Consider the following 19,159-nt stretch of genomic DNA (forward strand, 5'->3'; position numbering starts at 1 on the left):
GTTTCCCCATCTCCGCAATAGCAAGAACGGTGCGTCCTTGTCGACCGTGAATTGGCCTGGAGAGTGAGATTAGGCTGGGGTCCTGTGGCAGAGAAAGGGGGGACCTCTGGATGTCCAGAGTGGCCAGGAGAGACCCAAGCCCCCTGTCGCACACCACATGGGGTGTGGAGCCAGCGAGGCAGGCGCCCCACCCCCACCTCCACCCCAGGCATAGTCACCGTGGCTCCTAAGAGAACTCCCAGTGAAAGGCCAAACACCCCCAAAAACCCACCCCCCCACCATCCCTCCACCCCAGAATCCGGGCGGCTCTTTGCTGCACCTCACAGAGGCTCTAGGAGTGTGTGGGTTGAAAACCTAGCTTTTGAACTTTTGGTTTGCTCAGCACAGCAAGATGCCCACGGCCAAGGCCAGCGGGCAGGCCCAGCCCCCGACTCAAGTTCACAGGTGCCAGAGCACCCCACTATTCATATGCCATCCCACTCTCTCGCCTCAGCCCCCACCCCAAGAAGATGAATTTGCCAAAGCCAAGTGCACCTGTGATTGCCACCCAGCTGTATTTTTACGGGCAAATGTAGGACTCACCTAAAATGTTCTACTTTTTTTTTTTTTTAAACGTTTATTTATTTTTGAGATAGAGAGAGACAGAGCATGAACAAGGGAGGGGCAGAGAGAGAGGGAGACACAGAATCGGAAGCAAGCTCCAGGCTCTGAGCCATCAGCCCAGAGCCCGACGCGGGGCTCGAAGTCACGGACCGCGAGATCGTGACCTGAGCTGAAGTCGGACGCTTAACCGACTGAGCCACCCAGGCGCCCCTACTTTTTTAAGTGTGTCTGTGCACGTGTATGTGTAGACAGGGAGGAAATCCAGAAGGAAACTCTCCAACGTTTCATACCCTTACTCCAGCCCTTGTCAGCCAGGGGCTGCCCCCTCCCTGGGACACTTGGCCTTGCCTGGAGACATTTTCAGTTGTCACAACTCAGGGGTGCTACTGGCAGCTGGTGGGTAGGGCCCTGGGGGGCAGCTAACGACCCTGCACCGGGCAGCCCCACCACGGAGGATGGTCCAACTCAGAATGTCGAAGGTACAAGGTGCAGAAGCCACGCCCTGGCCTGTGGGAACGTGGGCGGCTTTTCTGTCCCCCACTGGGGTCCTCAGATTCCCTGAAGAGAAGTGATCAGGAGGACAGACGGACGATGCAGCCAGACCGCTGGGCTTTTACATCCACAGCTGTGCACCCCCCGGACAAGAGTCCTTCCTCTCTGGTCACCAGCTGTGGCCTGGGGCTGTGCACGATGCCCCCCCCCTCCCTGTCGTGGGGGGAGGACTCAGTGGGATGATGTCTGTGGAGGTCTTGAAGCATAGTAGGCCCTGGCTAGATTCAGGAGAAGCTCACATCTGTGTTGTTAGGAAAAACGACAGTAACAATGTCGGTGCCTGAGAGCCAACCATGCCCAGGGACTGGGCTAGCGCATCACACAAAATCACTCAGGTTACCCTCAGCGCAACCCTTTGAGAGAGAGATTATTATTATCTCCTATTTGGCGGGTGAGGAAATTGAGGCACACAAAGGTTGGGCAGGTCGCCTGACGTCACACAGCAAGTAAGTGGCAGAGGAGGGATTACAATTCTTGTTTCAGGGCCCAGCTGCTGGCTCCCTTTCCTGCCTCTAACACCAGAAAAAAGGGCGGTTGTCAGTTGAGTCTCCCCAACTGTCTCCTCTAAAACTGGGTACCATTAAGTCTTTGTTGGAATCCAGATCATTGCTAAAACGACAGATGTCCCCTTGTACCTGGCCACTATCCTCCTACCAGGAGCCCCTGTTTACATGGTTCCCGGAGAGAGGCCAAGACCGCTGGGGATTTCACAGCCCCTCCTGCCCCAAGCCAACTTCAAAACCCTCAGTGTCTTCAGCTCTGCTTTGGTTTCTGGCATTTTATGGGCAAGAAATCCAAGCCTTGGTCCTTCTAAAGATATTGGGCTCCTTGGGGGTGGAGGTGGCTTTGTGGGGCCACTGGACAGGCCACAGGCCAGTGACTGAGGCTTTGAAAGGATCTGAGGCCGGGAAGGTCTAACGCCCTTTAGGATCCAGGGCTATGTCCCGGGAGAGCAGGACCCCAAGCCCACTCTCGTAGAAACACCTACCGGCCAGGTGCTCCGCCAGCCCGGGACCAGCTTCTTCTCATCCACTCTCCACCACGGCTTTCTCGAAGCCGGGCGACATTCTTCCCGTTACAGATGGGGAAACTGAGACTCAGAGAGGAGCGACCCTCCCCCCATCGCTCAGCACAGAGCCCGGACTCAGGCTTTTCCCCCTGCATCCCGCTGCCTCCTGACCTTCAGAGTGACCGGCAGGAGAACTAAGGGAAGACAGGTGGAGAAAATCCCCCGGTGGCCTGGCCCTGGGCTCTAACTGAAGGTGACGAGAGTCACTTGGGGGGACACTTCGAGGAGCATTCATATTTGAGGATAAGCACTCGCTGCAGTGTATCTGAAGGGCATCAGGAGGGGCGAGGTCCCCAGAAGCTGGGCATCCACGCTGGGTGTGGACACGGGCTTCTGGGGACGGGGGAGGGCGGGCGATGTCTACACAACCCGATTTCCTAGTCACCTCAGGAGCTTCTTACACCCACCCCCCCCACACACACACACTGGATGGCCTCCAGCCTCCCCAGCCCCACAGCCCGAGCAGGTACCCCAGAATACAAGCCCAGTCACAGGGGACGAGGGCAGTCGCCTCGCCACAGAGCCGCTTTTGGTTTATTCCTTCACTCACCTGTTCACCCACACGAGCAAAACTTACGAGCATCTGGCGGCTGCTGGAACAAAGTGCCACGGATTTGGTGGCTGAAAACAAGAGAAGCGTATTCTCCCACAGTTCTGGACAATTGGGAAACCAAGGTCAGCAGAGCCAGAACCCCTCCAAGGCTCCGGGACACAGAACCCGTGCCTGTCCGGGCACCGGTGGGCTCCCAGAGTTTCCTGGCTGATCGACACATCACTCCAGTCTCTGCCTTCGTCCCCACATGACCTTCATCCGTGTGTCTGTGTGTCTTCTCCTGTCCTCACACGGACGCCGGTCATTGAGGTAGGGCCCACCCCTGATCCAGGAGGGTCTCATCTCAAGGTCTTTAAACTAATGACATCTGCAAAGACCGACGTCCAGATAAAACCACATTCTGGACTCCTGGAAAGACAGGAGTTTTGGTGACTGCCGTGAGCTCTGGGCCCTGGGGACAGACAGGTGGATGAGACAGAGTGGCTGTGACCTCGCAGAGTTGCAGCACAAGAGTGCGCCGGGGAGACAGAAAGAGACCATCACAGGGACGAGGGCTGCAGGAAGCTCCCCCCAGAAACGCTGGCTCGAGGACACACTGCAAAGGCTGGGCCTGGGTGCACGACATCAGCACCCCAGCCTCCGGCCGGCTGCCTCCCACAGGGCCCTTCCTGCCCGCGCATCCTGGGGCCTCAGCTCAGAGCTCGTTTCCTCCAGGAAGCCTCTCCCGGGTGCCCCCTCTGGGCTCCGAGGCCTCCTGAACTTCCTCCCAGCATCGGTAGGTGGTAGGGTTGTATTTTTTCTTACTTGGGAATGTTTTACTTCTTTCCAAAAGGATGGCTTTCTGTTAAAGAAAATTAATTAAAAGCGTCAACAGAAAAGGGCACTGTCTTCCTAAATCCACCGTGTGGAATTTCTCCCTCTTGGCAGGTAGGCAGGTACCTTCAGTTTAGTCACCGGTACCCAGTAGATGCTCCATAAATTTTGTAGAGCTAGGGCCTCAGGACAGGGAGATGGTTGAGTCACCACCCCCGGCCCCCAGGAAGTCACTGAGGTACGATCTCTGTGCTGCCCAGTCCAAGGCAGGGCATACAGTTGGTGCTCCATAAATGTTGGAGATGACTCAGGAGTTGCCCTTGGAGTCCCCTCCCATCTTTGCTGCCGTCTCTGGTGAGAGAAGCCCTTGGTCAACTCAGGGTGGGACCTGGTGAGGTGGGCCCCGGGGGGCCAGAGGCACAGCTGCTGTGAGGGCCTCCGGGAGGCTGCCAGGTGTAGGAATTCCAGCCTGGTGGCCTTGGGGACCTGCTCTTGCCTCTGGGCCTCCACTCCAGGGGCCACCTTTCAGCATCTGGATCTTCCGTCCCCAACCGCTGCCCAGACATCAGGACTTTGGAGCGTCCACTGCTGATCCACTTAGCACTTACAGAGTACCTACTGTGTGCTGGGGGGCTGCTTTGCATAAGACCAGCCATCTCCCTCCCTCATGGAGCTGGTGTCCTAGATGGGGAGAGGGGCAGACGAGTCAGTAAGACTTCAGGGCCGAGTGTCAGGGAGCAAGACGGCAGAAAGGTTGAGGGAGTGGCAGATATTAAATTATATTAAATATTAAACAGGTCAGGGAGGCCTCCCAGAGGAAGTGACACTTGACAGGGACAGTGATGGACAGCAGGAGGCTCTGAAGGAGGAGCCCATGTGCCGGAGCCCAGGGAGGGAGGGTGGGGAGGCAATGGGGCACGTCCTGCAGGGCACTGTGGCCACTGTGAGACTTGGCTGTCTCCTGTGTGAGGTGGGAGCCATGGAAGGTCTGAGCGCCGGACAGACAGGACGTGACTCGGTTACATAGGGTTCTCAGCCTCGGTGCTATTGACCTTGGAGCTGGATCATTCTCTGGGCACTGCAGGATGTTTAGTAGGGGCCTCCACCCACCAGATGCCAGTAGCACACCCCTCTGCCAGTTGTGACAACCTAAAACGTCCCCAGAATTGCCACATGGCCCCGGCGGTGGGGCTTTGCAAAATGGCCCTGTTAACCTGTAAGGGACTGTGGGGGGGCTAGTCTGGAAGCAGGGAGACCAGTGAGGAGGGGACTGCGAGTGCAGCCAGAGAGGCTGGTGGTGGGCGGTGGGGAGGGTGAAGGCCTTATTTTCTAACTTTGTGATCTGTATTTTCTCAAGTTTCTGCCACGGACCCGTTTCTCTTTTGCAGTCAGGAAGAAACGAAAGCAAGAAAGAAGTGTTTTGGCTTTTTGCGTTTTGTTTTTTTAGGAGAGACTCAGGTGAAGCATTTCTGCTCACCCTTAAGAACAGCTGACTGTGTCTGTGCCTCAGTTTCCTCGTGGGTGGAGGCACGGCTGGTGGGACGCTACGGGACACAGGCCTCTGACAGGGCACGGCGGCGATGGCTCTCAGAAGAGTAAATGCACTCACCTGCAGTTCTAAGAGCTGATCGTCCAGAAAATACTCCCGAGCCCCCAAACACAAGCACAGGGGGTGTCCGTGCAGCGGGATCTGTGGGAGTGAAGACGGGCCACAACCCGACGGAATACTACACAGCCGTGAAAAAGCACAAGGCTGCAGGAAGCCTCCCCGCCTACTGTTAAGAGAAAACCGCCAGGCACCCAGCAGTGTATATTTCAATGCTATTTGTAAAACAAAAACAAAAATAGGAAAGAGAATGTGTGCGGACCTGCGCGTGGGTTCTGGGGCACCCCCTGGAAAGTATGGAAGACAGCTCCAAGCAGGGGTAGGGCTGAGGGGTGGGAGCAGGAGGAAGTCTCCGTTTGCTCCCCTTTCCTCCACTTATTATTAGGTACTGAGACAAACCAGTTCCGGCCAACAAAGAAACTATGAAGAATGACGCCCCCATCTCCAACCCAAGAGAGAAAACCCCGTGGAGAGAACGGACCCCCCCCCCTCGTCACTCACCCCCACCCCCACCCCCCAAGGAATCGCCATTCCCGAATCCGCGGCGTATCCTTCCCACACGTGGCTTCTCTCTGGTCGCTCGCTGAGCACCCCGTGAGTCCTCCCGAGTTTTGCCCTTTTTTTTTTATGCTGGGTGGGTCACCTTTGCCCCCCATCAGGGATGCGGAAGCTTACGCGAAAAAGAAGTCTTCTTGGCTCGTCGCCCCTCCGGGTGGCTCCTGGAGCTTCGGTTTCCCGGAAGGGGGGGGGGGCTGCACCCCTCGCCCCCCTCGCCCCCCCCCCCCCCCCGGGTCCGGGTGGCCGGGCGGCGGCGGAGCGGAGCGAGACCCGGGCGCAAAAGCCCGCGTGCGGCTCGCCTGGCTTCTGCAGGCCCGGGGCTCGGAGCCAGCAGGCTGGAGCCAGGCGGCCTCCCGGGCCCTCCTCGCAGCCGCTTTTGATAAAGCCCCTCTGTGCGTGGGGTGGGGGGGCCCGGCCGGCTGGAGCCAGCGCACATCTGGAGGCCAGCACAGGCCCGGGGCGGCCGGCGCGGCTGACAGCGGCGCCACCCTGAGCCACACGCCCGGCCCTGGGTAAACACGCCCGCGCCCACCCAGCGGCTCACCTTTCGCCCACAAGGCTGCCTTTCTTCTCGGACCCGGGCCGAGGCCGCCGCGAACATTCCTCCCGGTTCAGGGCAGAACGGGCTGCTGACCTCGCGGCTGGGCCGAGATCCGAATCCCGGCGCTGGGCGTCGCCGGGCTGGGGGAGGGGGGGGCGCGGCGGGGGGCGGGGGGGGGGGCGAGGAGAAGCACCTACTACCTGCCGGGGGGCCCAACTCGCTCCGCCCCCCCCCCCCCCCCCCGTCTTGGGAGTGGGAACATGGGGTTAAGAGTGTGTGCTCTGGGGCTCAACGTCCGGGGTTCGCAGCCCAACTCAGCTGTGTGACCTTGAGCGAGGCTCTCAACCTCTCTGAGCCTCTTTTCCTCATCTGTAAAATGGGAATGATAGCGCCCCCCGCAGCTGATGTGAATATTAAAGTTACCGCAAGTTCATTGCTCCAAAGAGTGCCTGGCCTGTCTGTAAGTGCTGGATAGCCTGACGACTCGGTCCCTCGTTCAACAAAGCCACATTGGGGGAGTCCTGTGCCAGGCACAAGGGGAGGATCGGGAGAGACAGGGGCTCAGCTGTTGGGGCTCTTACTCAGCTGAGCAGGGAGGGATGACCACCAGGAGAACACCCCCCCCCCCCCCACATACACACCGGCTTGTCCTCCAGCCTCCTCCCCTGGGACGACGCTACTGCCCAGCCCGGGCTCCAGGCGGGTGTGGGAGCAGGTGGTCAGGCCAGGGCTCCACACCCCTTTTCTGGGGGATCACAACCCAGAACCAACCCGGGGCAACAGCCGGCCTGGGTCCTCACCGCCTGTCCACGATGTGGGCTCTCGGGAGCAGCCGCCAGGTCTCCTGACTTCGGGCCACGTGCCGTGTGACCGGGAGAAGCAGCCCCTGTGTGCGCCGGGCTCTACCCTCCCCTGGCAGTGAGGCCCCCGACATGTCCTGCCGCCTCCGTGACTTCCGTGTCTTCATTTACAGGGGGAGAAGGTGGAGGCAACAGCACTGGTTCCAGTGGCGCCACGGTGTTGGAGAGACTCTTCGAGAGGCCATGGGAAGGGCACGGCGCTTGGCACAAGAGAGAGGCCTGAGTGGAAGTCACGGCAGCTTCCTGGAGGAGGCTGTGCTCTCAGGTGGGAGGAGAAGCAGGGACCAAAGGCGTATCGGGGAGAGAGGAAAGGAGACTGAGCACCTGCTACGTATACAGCCAGCACACCACCCGGCAGTTTGCGTGAGCCATATCGCTGACTCCTCCGGCCACCTGCCGAAGGCTGTACTACGGCCATGCCCATTTTACAGATGAAGAAACTAAGGCCCAGAGAGCCAAAATAGTTCACTTGTTCAGGGAGTAAACTCCAGAGCCGGAACTCGAAGGCAGGAGGCAACCATGCCTCCTTGTCTCCTTCTTCCCACCCTCTCTCCTTCCATCTCTCGTGCCCTCTCTTCCTTCCTTGGGTTTTTACTGTGTGCCCTTTGTGTGCTGGGTTCACGGAGACCGAACAAACCCAGCGCCAACCCTCAGGAGCCCCTTCCTGTGTCTGCCACCAACCTTGTACCGTCCTTGACCCTTCTGGGCCTCACCTTGGCAGCCCCTTCTGGCCCTTGTGTCCCCGACTCAGATGAGCGGCAGCCGAGGCCGGCTGGTTGGGGCCTCTCTGCCCCAGCAAGACGGGGTGGGGGTCCTCCACCTGCTGCCACCCCCCCCCCCAAGTCCCCCGTGAACCTGCTCGCCAGGCTGGAGCCAGCCACCATCTGGAGCAACGGGCTGTTTATGGAGCCAGGCAGCGGCGGCCCTGGCCCTGACCCGGCCAATCTGGAAGCGATTAGCAGCCTGGGCTGGGGAGCATTTGGAGTTCTCATCAGTCGGTCGGGACCCCCCCCCCCAGCCCCCACACCCTGCACCACCCGGAGCCGAAGCCGCTCTGGGGGTCTCCAAGGAGCCCCTTTTCTTGCAGGGCACTGCAGCTCGGACCTGCTCCAAGGCCTACAGCTCTGAAAACCAGCAGCGGAGGCGGCGAGACTGGGCCACACACAGGCCAGGATGTGGGGGCGGGCTGGGGAGGGTGGGGGTGGGGGATCCGGGGCCTTCCCGGAGGAAACCTCTTGCAGAATTGCTTTTTGGTGTTTGGTTTTGAATGTACATACGAGGACATAGGGGAAACACACACACACACACACACACACACACACCTCTCAGAGAGCACAGAGGGTGGAAAAGGTGTGGAGTGAAAAGTCCGGGTCCCTATCCCCCCCTCCTCCGGGGCCTCCACTCCCTCCGACCGGAGAATTCCACGATGCCAGTATCTTGGTTCCCCCACGATGGTGCAAGCGTCTGTACACAGTCTCTACTCATTCCTCTTGACCATTTTTTTTTACAGGCAGCAGCCCACTTTGCATTCTGTCCCACCCCTTCTTTTCCCTCCCTTGGATTAATCCATATTTCTAGCACGACCACTGCTAAGCGTCATAATGTTAATAATGCCACTAGAGGCTGCAAACGTTTCTGAAGTACTTACTTACTATGTGGTGGACACAGTTTCTGGATGCTGTGCATGGATTAGTTAACCAGTCATAAGGTTGAAGTGATCCTACTGGGAGGCTGTATTATTCTCAGCATCTCTATGTTGTAGATGGGGAAACTGAGGCACAGAGCAACAAGGCACCTGCCTCGCTCCACAGCAGTGGCTGGCAGAGCTGGGATTTAGGCCCAGGCTGACAGGCTCCCAAGTCTGTGCTCCAAACCTCTGTACCATTTTGCCTCTCCCAAGCCTCCAGAATATTCTGTCTGGTGAATTGGAGGAGGCTTCGGGTGATGCATCCCTGGGTTGTTTCCGTCTTGGGCTGGTGCCAGCCGTTCCGTGAACACTGTGGCAGGACGTCATGCTGCACGGGGTTGCGGGGGGATCCTTTCCCTAAAGGGCCTGGCCAGTCACAGGGGGTAGCAGTCGGAGGGCCGAGGGCCGTTGCCCAACTGTCTTCGTGGTGGAGGTGCGCTGACGCCTGATCCGGTCCCCTGGGAGGACGGAGAAAGCCTCGGCAGCAGCCGCGTCCCGGGCCTGTTTCCAGGGAGACTCAGGTCCAGGCCAGCACATCCAGGGTTTCCAGCTCCTTGGTCTGTCCTAAGCCTGCCTGTCTGCTCTCCTCTGATGGGCAGACAGGACTCCAGTCTCCCTTCTGCTCTTCCCTCCTCCAGCCTCACCCCTCCGGTTTGGGCTCCGTGCTGCAGCCAGAGCAAACCTTGTAAAACCTAAATCAAGCCAGGCCTCTCCCAGCTCACCACCCACCTCTCAGGATAAGGTCCAACCCCCTCCATCCAGGCCAAGCCACAGACAGGTCCCCAAATTGCCGTGCCCACCTCACCCTTTGCACGGTCCATCCGTCGGAACACCCTCCACACCCTGCATCTGGCTTCTTCTCACCCTTCCGGTCTGAGCCCACAGCCTCCCCCAAACCCCCAGACTGGGTTAAGCAGTTGTCTCCCCCGGTTCCCCCCGAACTGGCCCCAGTGAATCTTCGCTTGGATCACACTGTTGTCTGATGACCGTGTCCCATGACAGAATGGCAGCTCCAGGAAGATAAAGATTTTTGCCTGTCTTACACATTTCGGTATCCCCAGATCCTAGAGCAGAGCCTGGAACACAGTAGGTGCACAAAAAGAAATTGTTGAGTGCATGCATGCGGAAGTGAATGTATGAATGAATAAATGAGTGAATGAGTCGGTGGAAAGCCTGGATCTGCTGGCATAATGGCTGCCCTGGGGGGCAGTGGGGTCCTGCAGTAGCCCTGGGGCAGGAGGAAAAGAGGGTACAGCCGGGAGAGGAGGAAACAAAGAGTTTATAAAGCACCCACTGCGCACCAGGCACTTTCTCATTCCTGCCCATCCACAAACCTATCCTGGGGGTCTCCAGACGCCGGGCTGGGAGCTAGGGTGACAGCAAAGAACAAGGCAGGCGGGAACCCTGGGCTTTCCCAGCTGGTGGGGGAGGCACAGCCAACAGGAAGGGGAGCGGAATGAACCCGAATTCGTGCCTCAGCACCGCACGACCCCACTCTGCAGCCGGGAGACAGCTTGTTTGAAAGCTGCATCCTTGGGCAGGGGGGGCGCCTGACTGGCTCAGGGGGTTGAGCGTCTGACTCTCGATTTCGGCTCACGTCGCGATCTCGCCGTTTGGTTCGTGAGTTCCAGCCCCGCAGTCTCTGAGCTGACAGCCCAGAGCCTGCTTGGGATTCTCTCTCCCTCTCTCTGCCCCGCCTCTGCTTGCATGCGCACGCACGCGCTCGCTCTCTCTCTCTCCCTAGTTCAAAAAAATAAAAAAAGGTTCCATTCTTGACACACCTAATGTCTCCTTGCCCCTGTTCTGGGTGTTCAAGCACAGTAACCGCCTACTATGCACCGGGCCTTGTCCATGCAGTTTACACAGCTCTGGGGGAGGAATATTATTGCTCCCAAGACACAGATGAGGCACCCGGGGCCCAGAGAGGCCAAGTGCCTTGCCCAGGGACACACAGAGTAAACCCAGGGAAGTAACATGAAATCACACAGAAGGTCATGGACCCCAGACTCAGGACACCAAATTCCTTCCTCTGGAAGGAGGGCAGGGCACGCGTAGGGTCTTCCACAGTCTCCGCCACGTTTTCTTCCTCTCTTGGAGTGGGAACGTGGACGCTCGGGCAAGTTGAAAATGGTCCATCACAGCAAGTAGCCAGGTAGCCGCGACGTACAGAGTGACTAACAGTGGACGCCAGGCAGGCTTTGACCCAGCTCTGCGTGACTCGGGCCTGAGGCCCGCCTGGGCGTGGAGGCCCCGCCCCGCCCCCCGCCCCCCACGCCCCTCCCGGCTCTCAGTGACGCGGCTGTGGTGACATTTGGCAACCCTGACTGCCCACAGTTACGACAGCCCCACATCTGCCCGCTGGGGGCAGGGACTCAGGGCCCACGTCTGCCTCTGCCGGCTGCCGCCTCCTCCGGGCAGCCCGCGGAGTAGCCCAGACACCCTCCCTGCTGCCCCTCCCTCCGGCTTTCCCTTTGCCCATAGCGCTTTTTACCACCCGACATCACAACTGTTTGCACTGACCAGAAAGTCAGCGCCTCGAGGGCAGGAATCGTGTCTGTGTTGGTCATGCTCTGTCCCCAGACTAGTGAGCAGGTGGCACCCAATAAGCATTTGCTGAATGAACAAATGAAAAGCAAGATACGTGAATCCTCCCTCCTTCTCTCCCTCCTCTCCTTCCTTCCTTCCTTCCTCCTTCCCTCCCTCCTTGCTTCCTTCCCTCCCTCCTTTCCTCCCTCTCTCTCTCCCTTCCTTCCTTCCTCCTTCCTCCTTCCCTCCCTCCCTCCCTGCTTCCCTCCCTCCTTTCCTCCCTCTCTCTCTTCCTTCCTTCCTTCCTTCCCTCCCTCCCTGCTTCCCTCCCTCCCTCCTTTCCTCCCTCTCTCTCTCCCTCCCCTCCTTCCTTCCTTCCTTCCTCCTTCCCTCCCTCCCTGCTTCCCTCCCTCCCTCCTTTCCTCCCTCTCTCTCCCTTCCTTCCTTCCTTTCTTCTGCAGATACTAATTAAGCACCTGCTATGGGCCAGGCCCTGCAGGGGACACAACAGTGCAGGGAACAGGCAGAGATCCCCGTCCTCAGGCTGTGGATGTTCTACAGGATGCAGCTTGTCAGTGACACAGTCATTCTGCACATGAAATGCGTGGAGAAGGAGGAGACAGGTTCCTGGGGCCACGGGCACCTGCAGTGGGGAGGCAGGTGTCTCCCTGATGCGGGGCCCCTGCGGGGCTCGTTCACACATAGACAGTGCACCTACTCAGCACCAGGTAAAGCCCAGAGAACAGTGGGAGTGAGTAGGGAACAGGTTACAGGAGAGGAAGCCCTCAGGCGCTGAGCCAGAGTGTCGGGGCCTGACCTTGCCCTCCCAGCCCGGAAGGGTCTGGAGGAAGTGACGCCTGAGCAGCGGCTGAGGAGGAATCTTCCCTCAGGGGCAGGAGCTGGTGCGGAGGCAGGAAGGCTGCCACACCCCTGGGAAGCTGGCAGCTCTGCCCAGCAATACCCCCCCCCCCCACCTCACTTTCTCCTTTGTGCAAATGAAGCGGTGTCCCCACCCCTACCGGCCCCAGCAGGGATGCTAGAAGGTTCTCTGGGAGACTTTTAGGGGCAGAGCAAGGCACTTGGTTTTTTTAATGTTTATTTATTCTTGAGAGAGAGAGACACAGAATTGGAAGCAGGCTCCAGGCTCCGAGCCATCAGCACAGAGCCCGACGCGGGGCTTGAACCCATGAACTGTGAGATCATGACCTGAGCCAAAGTCGGACACTTAACCGACTGAGCCACCCAGGCGCCCCTGCAAGGCACTTGATTTAAATCCTGCGAGTGGGTTGCTTTTTCCGTCCTCCCCGCTAGGCTGTGAGCCCAATGGGAGAGGGCCGAGCACAGCCCGCACATAGTAGGTGCTCAGGGCGTGTCTGTGGATTAAATGAGCCCGCAAGTCTCAGTTTCGTCATCCGTGTGATGGGGATAACGTTGGCGTGGCTGTGGGGTAGGAGCAAACCGCTCATCACACTTGGGGGTTGTCTCCTCTCCCTGCCTCCCGGTGGTAAGTCAGGCCTCTGTGGACCCCGAGAGTCCTGGTGAAAGACCCTCTCTGGGGCTGGGGCAGAAGGACCGGAGAGGGTGGACTGCACAGTCCTCTAGCTCCAGACTTTGAGGCGGGACCCTGAGGTGCCTAGAAGGAAATGACAAGCAGCCTCATTTACAATGGAAGGAAACTGAGGTACGGGAACCACAATAATCAACTCTGATGCTTACGGAGTCCCCACTCCAAGCCAGGTGGTCTGTGCAAAGCCCTCTGCTCCAAGTTTTGTCACCCAGTCCTTTCAACAACCTTGTTGTAGGAAGTGAATACTATGACCAATATTTTACCCATGGGGAAATGAAACCTTGGGGAGGTAAGTCAAGACCACACCACCAGATAACAGGGCACCTGGGGTGGGAATGCAGATCTGGCTCCAGAACCCAGAGTCATAAACCTGGCACTTCCTGTGGGGAAGCGGGGGTGGGAGGGAAGGGATGAGGGGCTCCGGGAGAGACGAAAATAAGCCCTTATCTGGGGACACCGAGGGTCATGGAATAAATACTTGCAAGAATGTGGGGTCCTGAGGCATCTGGCAGCTCGGTTGGTACAGCATGTGACTCTTGATCTCAGGGTTGTGAGTTCGAGCCCCACGTTAGGTATAGAGTTTACTTTAAAAAAAAATTTTTTTTAAAGAAATAAAAAAGAATGAGTTGTTGGAGGAACCCCAGTCTCCAGCTCACCCCAGGACCAGAATGTACTCTGCCTCACCTCACTCATTCATTCATTCATTCATTCATTCATAGTCAGTCAACAGAAAACAGAAGAGAGGAAGAAATGAGACCAAACATATCCATGTAAACAATAAACATAAATGGGTTGAATGGGTCTATTAAAAAGCAAAGACTCTTGGGCACCTGGGTGGCTCAGTCATTAAGCATCTGACTTCCACTCAGGTCATGATCTCAGGGTTTGTGAGTTCAAGTTCCACATTGGGTGAGCACACACCCCACTTCGGGTGAACACAAGCCCGGCTTCTCTCTCTCTCTCTCTCTCTCTTTCCCCCCATCCCTCCCCCCACTCTCTCCCCCTTCTGGGATTCTCTCCTCTCTACATCTCACTCACTTGCACCCTCTCTGTCAAAAAAAAAAAACAAAAAAACAAAAAAAACCACAAAACAAAGGCTCTCATATTATGCTAAGTGAAATAAGTCAGTCAGAGGAAGACAAATATCATAAGAATTCACTCATGTGGAATTTAAGAACCAAAACAGATGAACATAGGGGAAAGGAAGGAAAAATAAGGTAAAAACAGAGGGAGGCAAACCATAAGAGACTCTTCAATACAGAGAACAAACTGAGGGTTGCTGGAGGGGAGGTGGGTGGGGGGATGGGCTGAATGGGGGATGGGCATTAAGGAGGGTGCTTGTTGGGACGAGCACTGAGTGTTATATGTAAGTGAGGAATCACTGGGTTCTACTCCTGAATCCAATACTACACTGTATGCCAATGAACTTGAATTCAAATAAAAACAAACGAACGAACGAACGAACAAGGACTCTTACATTAGATCAGAAATCAAAATTCATTCATTTATTTATGGGACAAATATTTATTAAATGCCTAAACTATTCTAGGTCTTGTTTTAGATTCTAATGATAGAATCTAAAAATAAAATTTCTGTTAAAGAAGGGAAAACATGGGGAAAGGGAATCCGGGAAGAGAGACCTGCAGGTGCAAAGGCCCTGAGGCAGGAGTGAGCTTGGAGCAACAGAGAAGCAGAAGCGGCTGGTGAGGTTGGAGAACAGCACTCGTGAGCGAGCAAGGCTGGGGTGCGGCAGGAAAGGCCCCAGGGCCGGGTACCCGAGAGCGTAAGAAAGGGCAGAGGCTGCGGCCAGCCGGCCAGCACCAGGGAGGGTTGAGATGCACAACAGCCGGGTCCTGTTTACATAGAGCAGAGGGTCAGTGAGCAGCAACACTAGCTGGACTCTTGACCCTTTCCAGCCAGGGGCCCTTCCTGCCCTGAATGGAGCCACGATGGTCCAGCACAGCCTCTGCTCGGGGAAGAAGACTTACCACCTATTGGGTGCCAGGCTCTGCCATTGGTGGTTTACATGCTTAATTCGCTCCTAAGTCCTGCCATCAGGTCAGTTTTCTCCCCATCTTGCAGAAGAGAAAACTGAGCCTCAGAGAGGTAGAGTGACCTGCCTGAGGCCACACAGCGAGTGGCAGGGCCAGGGTGTGAACTCGGGGGGTCTGACACCATCACATGCTTTCTTGACATTGCGTAGCTGCTTCCCAGGAAATGGCAGCGGGGAGCCCTCCACTGGCTGTGTCCTTGTGTGGGTCCCCTGACCTTTACTGCCTCAGTTCCCCATCTGGGAAACTACGTCAGGTCAGGTCCGTGTCAGGACTTTGATGACTCCCTCCCTCAGGGCAGCGGAGTTTCCAAAGTGCTGAGCTGGCATCCCCCATTCTACCTCACGATGACTCCACTTGACAGAAGAGGAAACTGAGGCTCAGAGGGGGAAGTGATTCTCCAAGGTCATGACCTCGTGCTTCCCTGAGGGTCTGGGACTTTGTCTGAGTCCACTCACTGGATGGTTAGAAGGGGCCACCCAAGGCTGCAGAGACTTTGGCGTGGGGGGTGGGGGTGGGCGGGGACAAAGATACACAGTCAATGAGGGAGAGGAGGCCTGGAAGCCAGGACACGAACTCCCAGCCTCTGCCCCCCACCGCATCCTCGGCCCCGCAGTCCCAGTTATCGCCTGAGAGCAGAGAGGGGCCACGGGAAGTCTCCCCACATCTTCTCACTCAGGTCATGCCCTAAGTCCTGCCCAAAGAAACAGGAAATGCCAGGCAGTCCCCCACTCCCACCAGGGCTGTGGGAAGGCTCTGCCTGGGATTCTGGTGCTTCAGCACTAGCCCAGCCTTGGTGGGGTTCTAGGCTCTATCAGGGCCTGCATGACCTTGGACAAGACCCTTCCCCTCTTGGGGCCTCAGTTTTCCCCTCTGTAGTCACAGGTTCTGAGTCAGAATTCTGCTGTCATCTGGCTGTGTGACCTCAGGCAGGTGGCTGTCCTCCTCTGAAGTCCAGCTCTGTCTTCTGGGGGACATGCTCCCCCAACAGAACCCTTATTACCCAGGCAGGGGCGTGATGGGGAAGGCTGGCCTTCAGAAAGATTCCTGGGGCCCTCTGGGAAAGACGTCCCGGCTTCCATGGACTCAGGACCGGTCCAGGCACCTCCCTGCACCTCACTTTCTGTAAAAGAGGCAGAGCTGGGACACTGGCTGAGTTGCAAGGATTGAATGACAGAAGGGATCGGGAGGCAGGCAGCAGCGGGAGAAGGGGGAGGGTGGAGTGGATTCAAGAGAGGTGCCGATAAGGGCTTCTGGGGGCCTGGAGAAGGTGGCCTCCTCGTTACTCACTCTTCTTTCCTGGTGATAAAAGGCAGGCCAGGATAGGCCAGGTGGGACAAGGGGGCAGGACTGGGCCCCATCTCTTGGGGGCTTGCAGACCACTCCCAGGGGACAGAGTGGGGAGAAGAAATAGGTCTGGGGCAGGGGTGCAGGTGGCTCTGTGCCTCCGCCTGGTCCTTCCAGGCAGAAAGAAGGCGCTTTCAGGTGCCAGGCCTTCTGTGAGTGGTCCCAGACCCTGGCTCCAGATCCCAGCCCAGGGCCTTCGCAGCCAGCTGTGATTCCATGGAGTCAGGAGAGGCTGGCAGCTCAGAGAGGCACAGCAGCATGCCTGACGTCACACAGCCGAGTTGCCACTACCTCTCTCCAGCCTCCTTCCCCCGCCCCACCCCCGCCCTGAGACAGTGACAGTCCCAAGTGTGAATGGGAAGGAAGCCACCTGCCAGTTCCATGCTGGGGGATGATGGGGTGGAGAGGAGGGACAGCATGAGCCCCAGACCCTTCAGAGACTTGGGGAAACCAAGGTTCCAGGGAGGGTCATCTGGCTTTGAGGCACCAAATGTGCAATGGGCTTCTGTAGGTGGGCCTGTCCACCTCCCAGTGCCAGGCACGTCCTGGGACAGAAGAACTTGGGAAATGAGTTCAAGCTGCCTCATTCCATCTTACTACAGACACTAAGCTGCTTCTCGGAAGCTTGGTTTCTTTGCTGTAAAGTATAATAGAAGAAGGTAACAGTGAGAGATCTGGGATGTAAAGCCAGTATCTGGAACACAGCTCAGTAAGCCAGGCTTGTTCTTATAGCTGATATTATTAGAGACCTGTTATTTAATCCCTCTGAGCCTCGGTTTCCTCATCTGTGAAATGGGTACAACAGTCCCCTCTACAGAGAGTCCCCCTGAGGATTCCAAGAGTATCCATATAAAGCACTTACTATGTGCCTGGCTTTTTTCTTCCATTTCCATTCCAACACCCACCACGGTGCCTGGCACATAGTAGGTATTCAATATGTCTTAGCTGCGGTTATTACTGTTATTATGGCCCTGATTTCCCCCCTCTCCAGCTGTCTGAGTTCTTGGGCAACTCACCAACTCACCACCTTGCTCAATTTCACTTTCCTGCTTCATATATTGTAATAACAATAGCACCTACTTCTCGGAGCTGGGTGAGGATCCATTCACGCATTCCACAAATGCTTATTAAGCACCTACTGTTTTAGGGTACAACTAGGAACAAAGCAGAAAACAAAAACCAAAAACGGCCCTGTCCTTAGGAAGCTGATGTCTGTGGAGGGGAGACAGGGTGCATCTGTATTTATAAAGCATGTTAGAACTGGAAAGAGCAGGGAAAGGCAGTCCTATCAAGGGGGTTTTGGTGGAAGGGAGAGTGTGTCGTAGCTTTACGTGGTGTGGCTGGGTCTGAGAGCGTGATGGGGAGCGGTGGAGAGCGGGGTGGGGGGGGTGGCCGTATTGGGCCTGCGGTCCTGGAGCCCCAGTACCCCGGGGCCCCAAGGAAGGCCTGGGAAGCACGGTGTGATTCATCAAGGGCCTTGGGCTTTGGGTTTTGGCCTAGACAAGCCTCCGCTTGGCCTGGAAATCCTCACCTCTGGGGCCTCTCCTTGCCCAGACCTGCGCAGAAGGAACAGTTGAGGTGCCTGGACCCTGGCCGGCTCTATAAACCTCTGCCAATCCTGCTGTCTGGGACATGACTTCTCCACCAGGATGCCTGAGGATTTTTACCATTATTTTAGCTATAATTATAAATTATATAATAAAACTCCACAGTCTAAGGATTTTGCATTAGATACTATCATTAGCTACATCTGAGAGCTGAGCACTGGCGGGGAGTGGGGGGTGGGGAGGGGGGGTAACTGCCTGAGGTCACACAGTGGCAGAACTGGGATTTGAACTCCCAGACCTGCGGTTCCAGAGGCCAAGCTCTTGTCAAAGCTGGAGAATGAACCAGGCTGTCCAGAGGTTCCACTCAGCCCCATTGTGAGGTAAGTGGGGAAACTGAGGCACGGGCAGGCTCAGGGAACTGCCCCCAGCCACACAGAGACCCACAAAGCAAGTCCAAGAGGCCCCTTCCCAGGAGCTAGGGGGCTCTGGGCCCTGCAGGAAGTGGCCAGGGCTAGGACAGGCTGCTTTGATCTGCTTTATGAGCCGTGGCTGTTTATGGAGGCCCAGGCCCCCGCCCCCTGCCACCCGGGACTGGGTCTCGTCACCAGCACTCGGGATATTAGCAGTCCTGGGAGAGTCTGCTGGCCGGGGTCTTGGCCCCATTTCCTCCAGCCTGGCCCTTGCCCTGCCCCCTGGCCTCAGCCCTTGGGAGCAGGGCAGAGGGTCCCCCCCCCCCCCCCCCCCGCCGGCCAGATGCCCTCACAGAGGGGCCTCCTTGTACCTCCTCTGCAAATGCGGAGCCAGCTGGGGCCCACCTCAGGGCCTTTGCTCTTGCTATGCCGGCTGCCTGGAGCCCGCTCCCCAGCTCTGCCAGGGCTACACTGTGGCTCCTTCTCAGGTCGCTCTGTGTCGCCTCCTCAAACAGGCCTCCCTGACCTTCCCGGCGAAAGCAGCTCCCACCCTTGTCGCCCTCCCGCACCTCAACTTAATTCTTCATCACCTGTATCACTGTCTGGAATTTTGTTGCTCATTCTTTTTCCTGTGGATTTTCTACCTTCTTCCTGGCACATCCCTCACTCGTCCTACTCGCTCCTGTGTCCCCAGTGCCTAGCATGGTTCTCGCACACAGTAGGTGCCCAATCAATGTTTCTTGAGTGAAAGAAGATTTCAAAGAAATCTTCCAGAGAAATTTTATCATTTCTAAGAATCTTTGTTGGAGGGGTGAACCGTGGGCAGCTGGAGCCCCCAAAGCATTTCTCAGGGCCCCCAACCCCCATGC

At 57.2% G+C, this 19,159-nt stretch overlaps 1 protein-coding gene across 1 annotated transcript; it reads right to left on the reverse strand.

The window, feature by feature from the left end:
- Positions 1–3,696: 3,696 nt before the first annotated feature.
- LOC123579801 (collagen alpha-1(I) chain-like) lies at positions 3,697–7,229 on the reverse strand. Its single transcript, XM_045443817.1, has 5 exons — positions 7,096–7,229; positions 6,937–7,040; positions 5,872–6,293; positions 5,200–5,280; positions 3,697–4,271 (listed from the first exon to the last, which is right to left on the reverse strand). Exons 1-5 carry the CDS (start codon positions 7,227–7,229, stop codon positions 4,206–4,208), a joined length of 807 nt encoding a protein of 268 aa, XP_045299773.1. The 3' UTR covers positions 3,697–4,205.
- Between the last annotated feature and the right edge of the window lie 11,930 nt (positions 7,230–19,159).

Source organism: Leopardus geoffroyi, chromosome A3 (genome assembly GCF_018350155.1).
Source record: "Leopardus geoffroyi isolate Oge1 chromosome A3, O.geoffroyi_Oge1_pat1.0, whole genome shotgun sequence".
In the NCBI taxonomy this organism is placed as follows: domain Eukaryota; kingdom Metazoa; phylum Chordata; class Mammalia; order Carnivora; family Felidae; genus Leopardus; species Leopardus geoffroyi.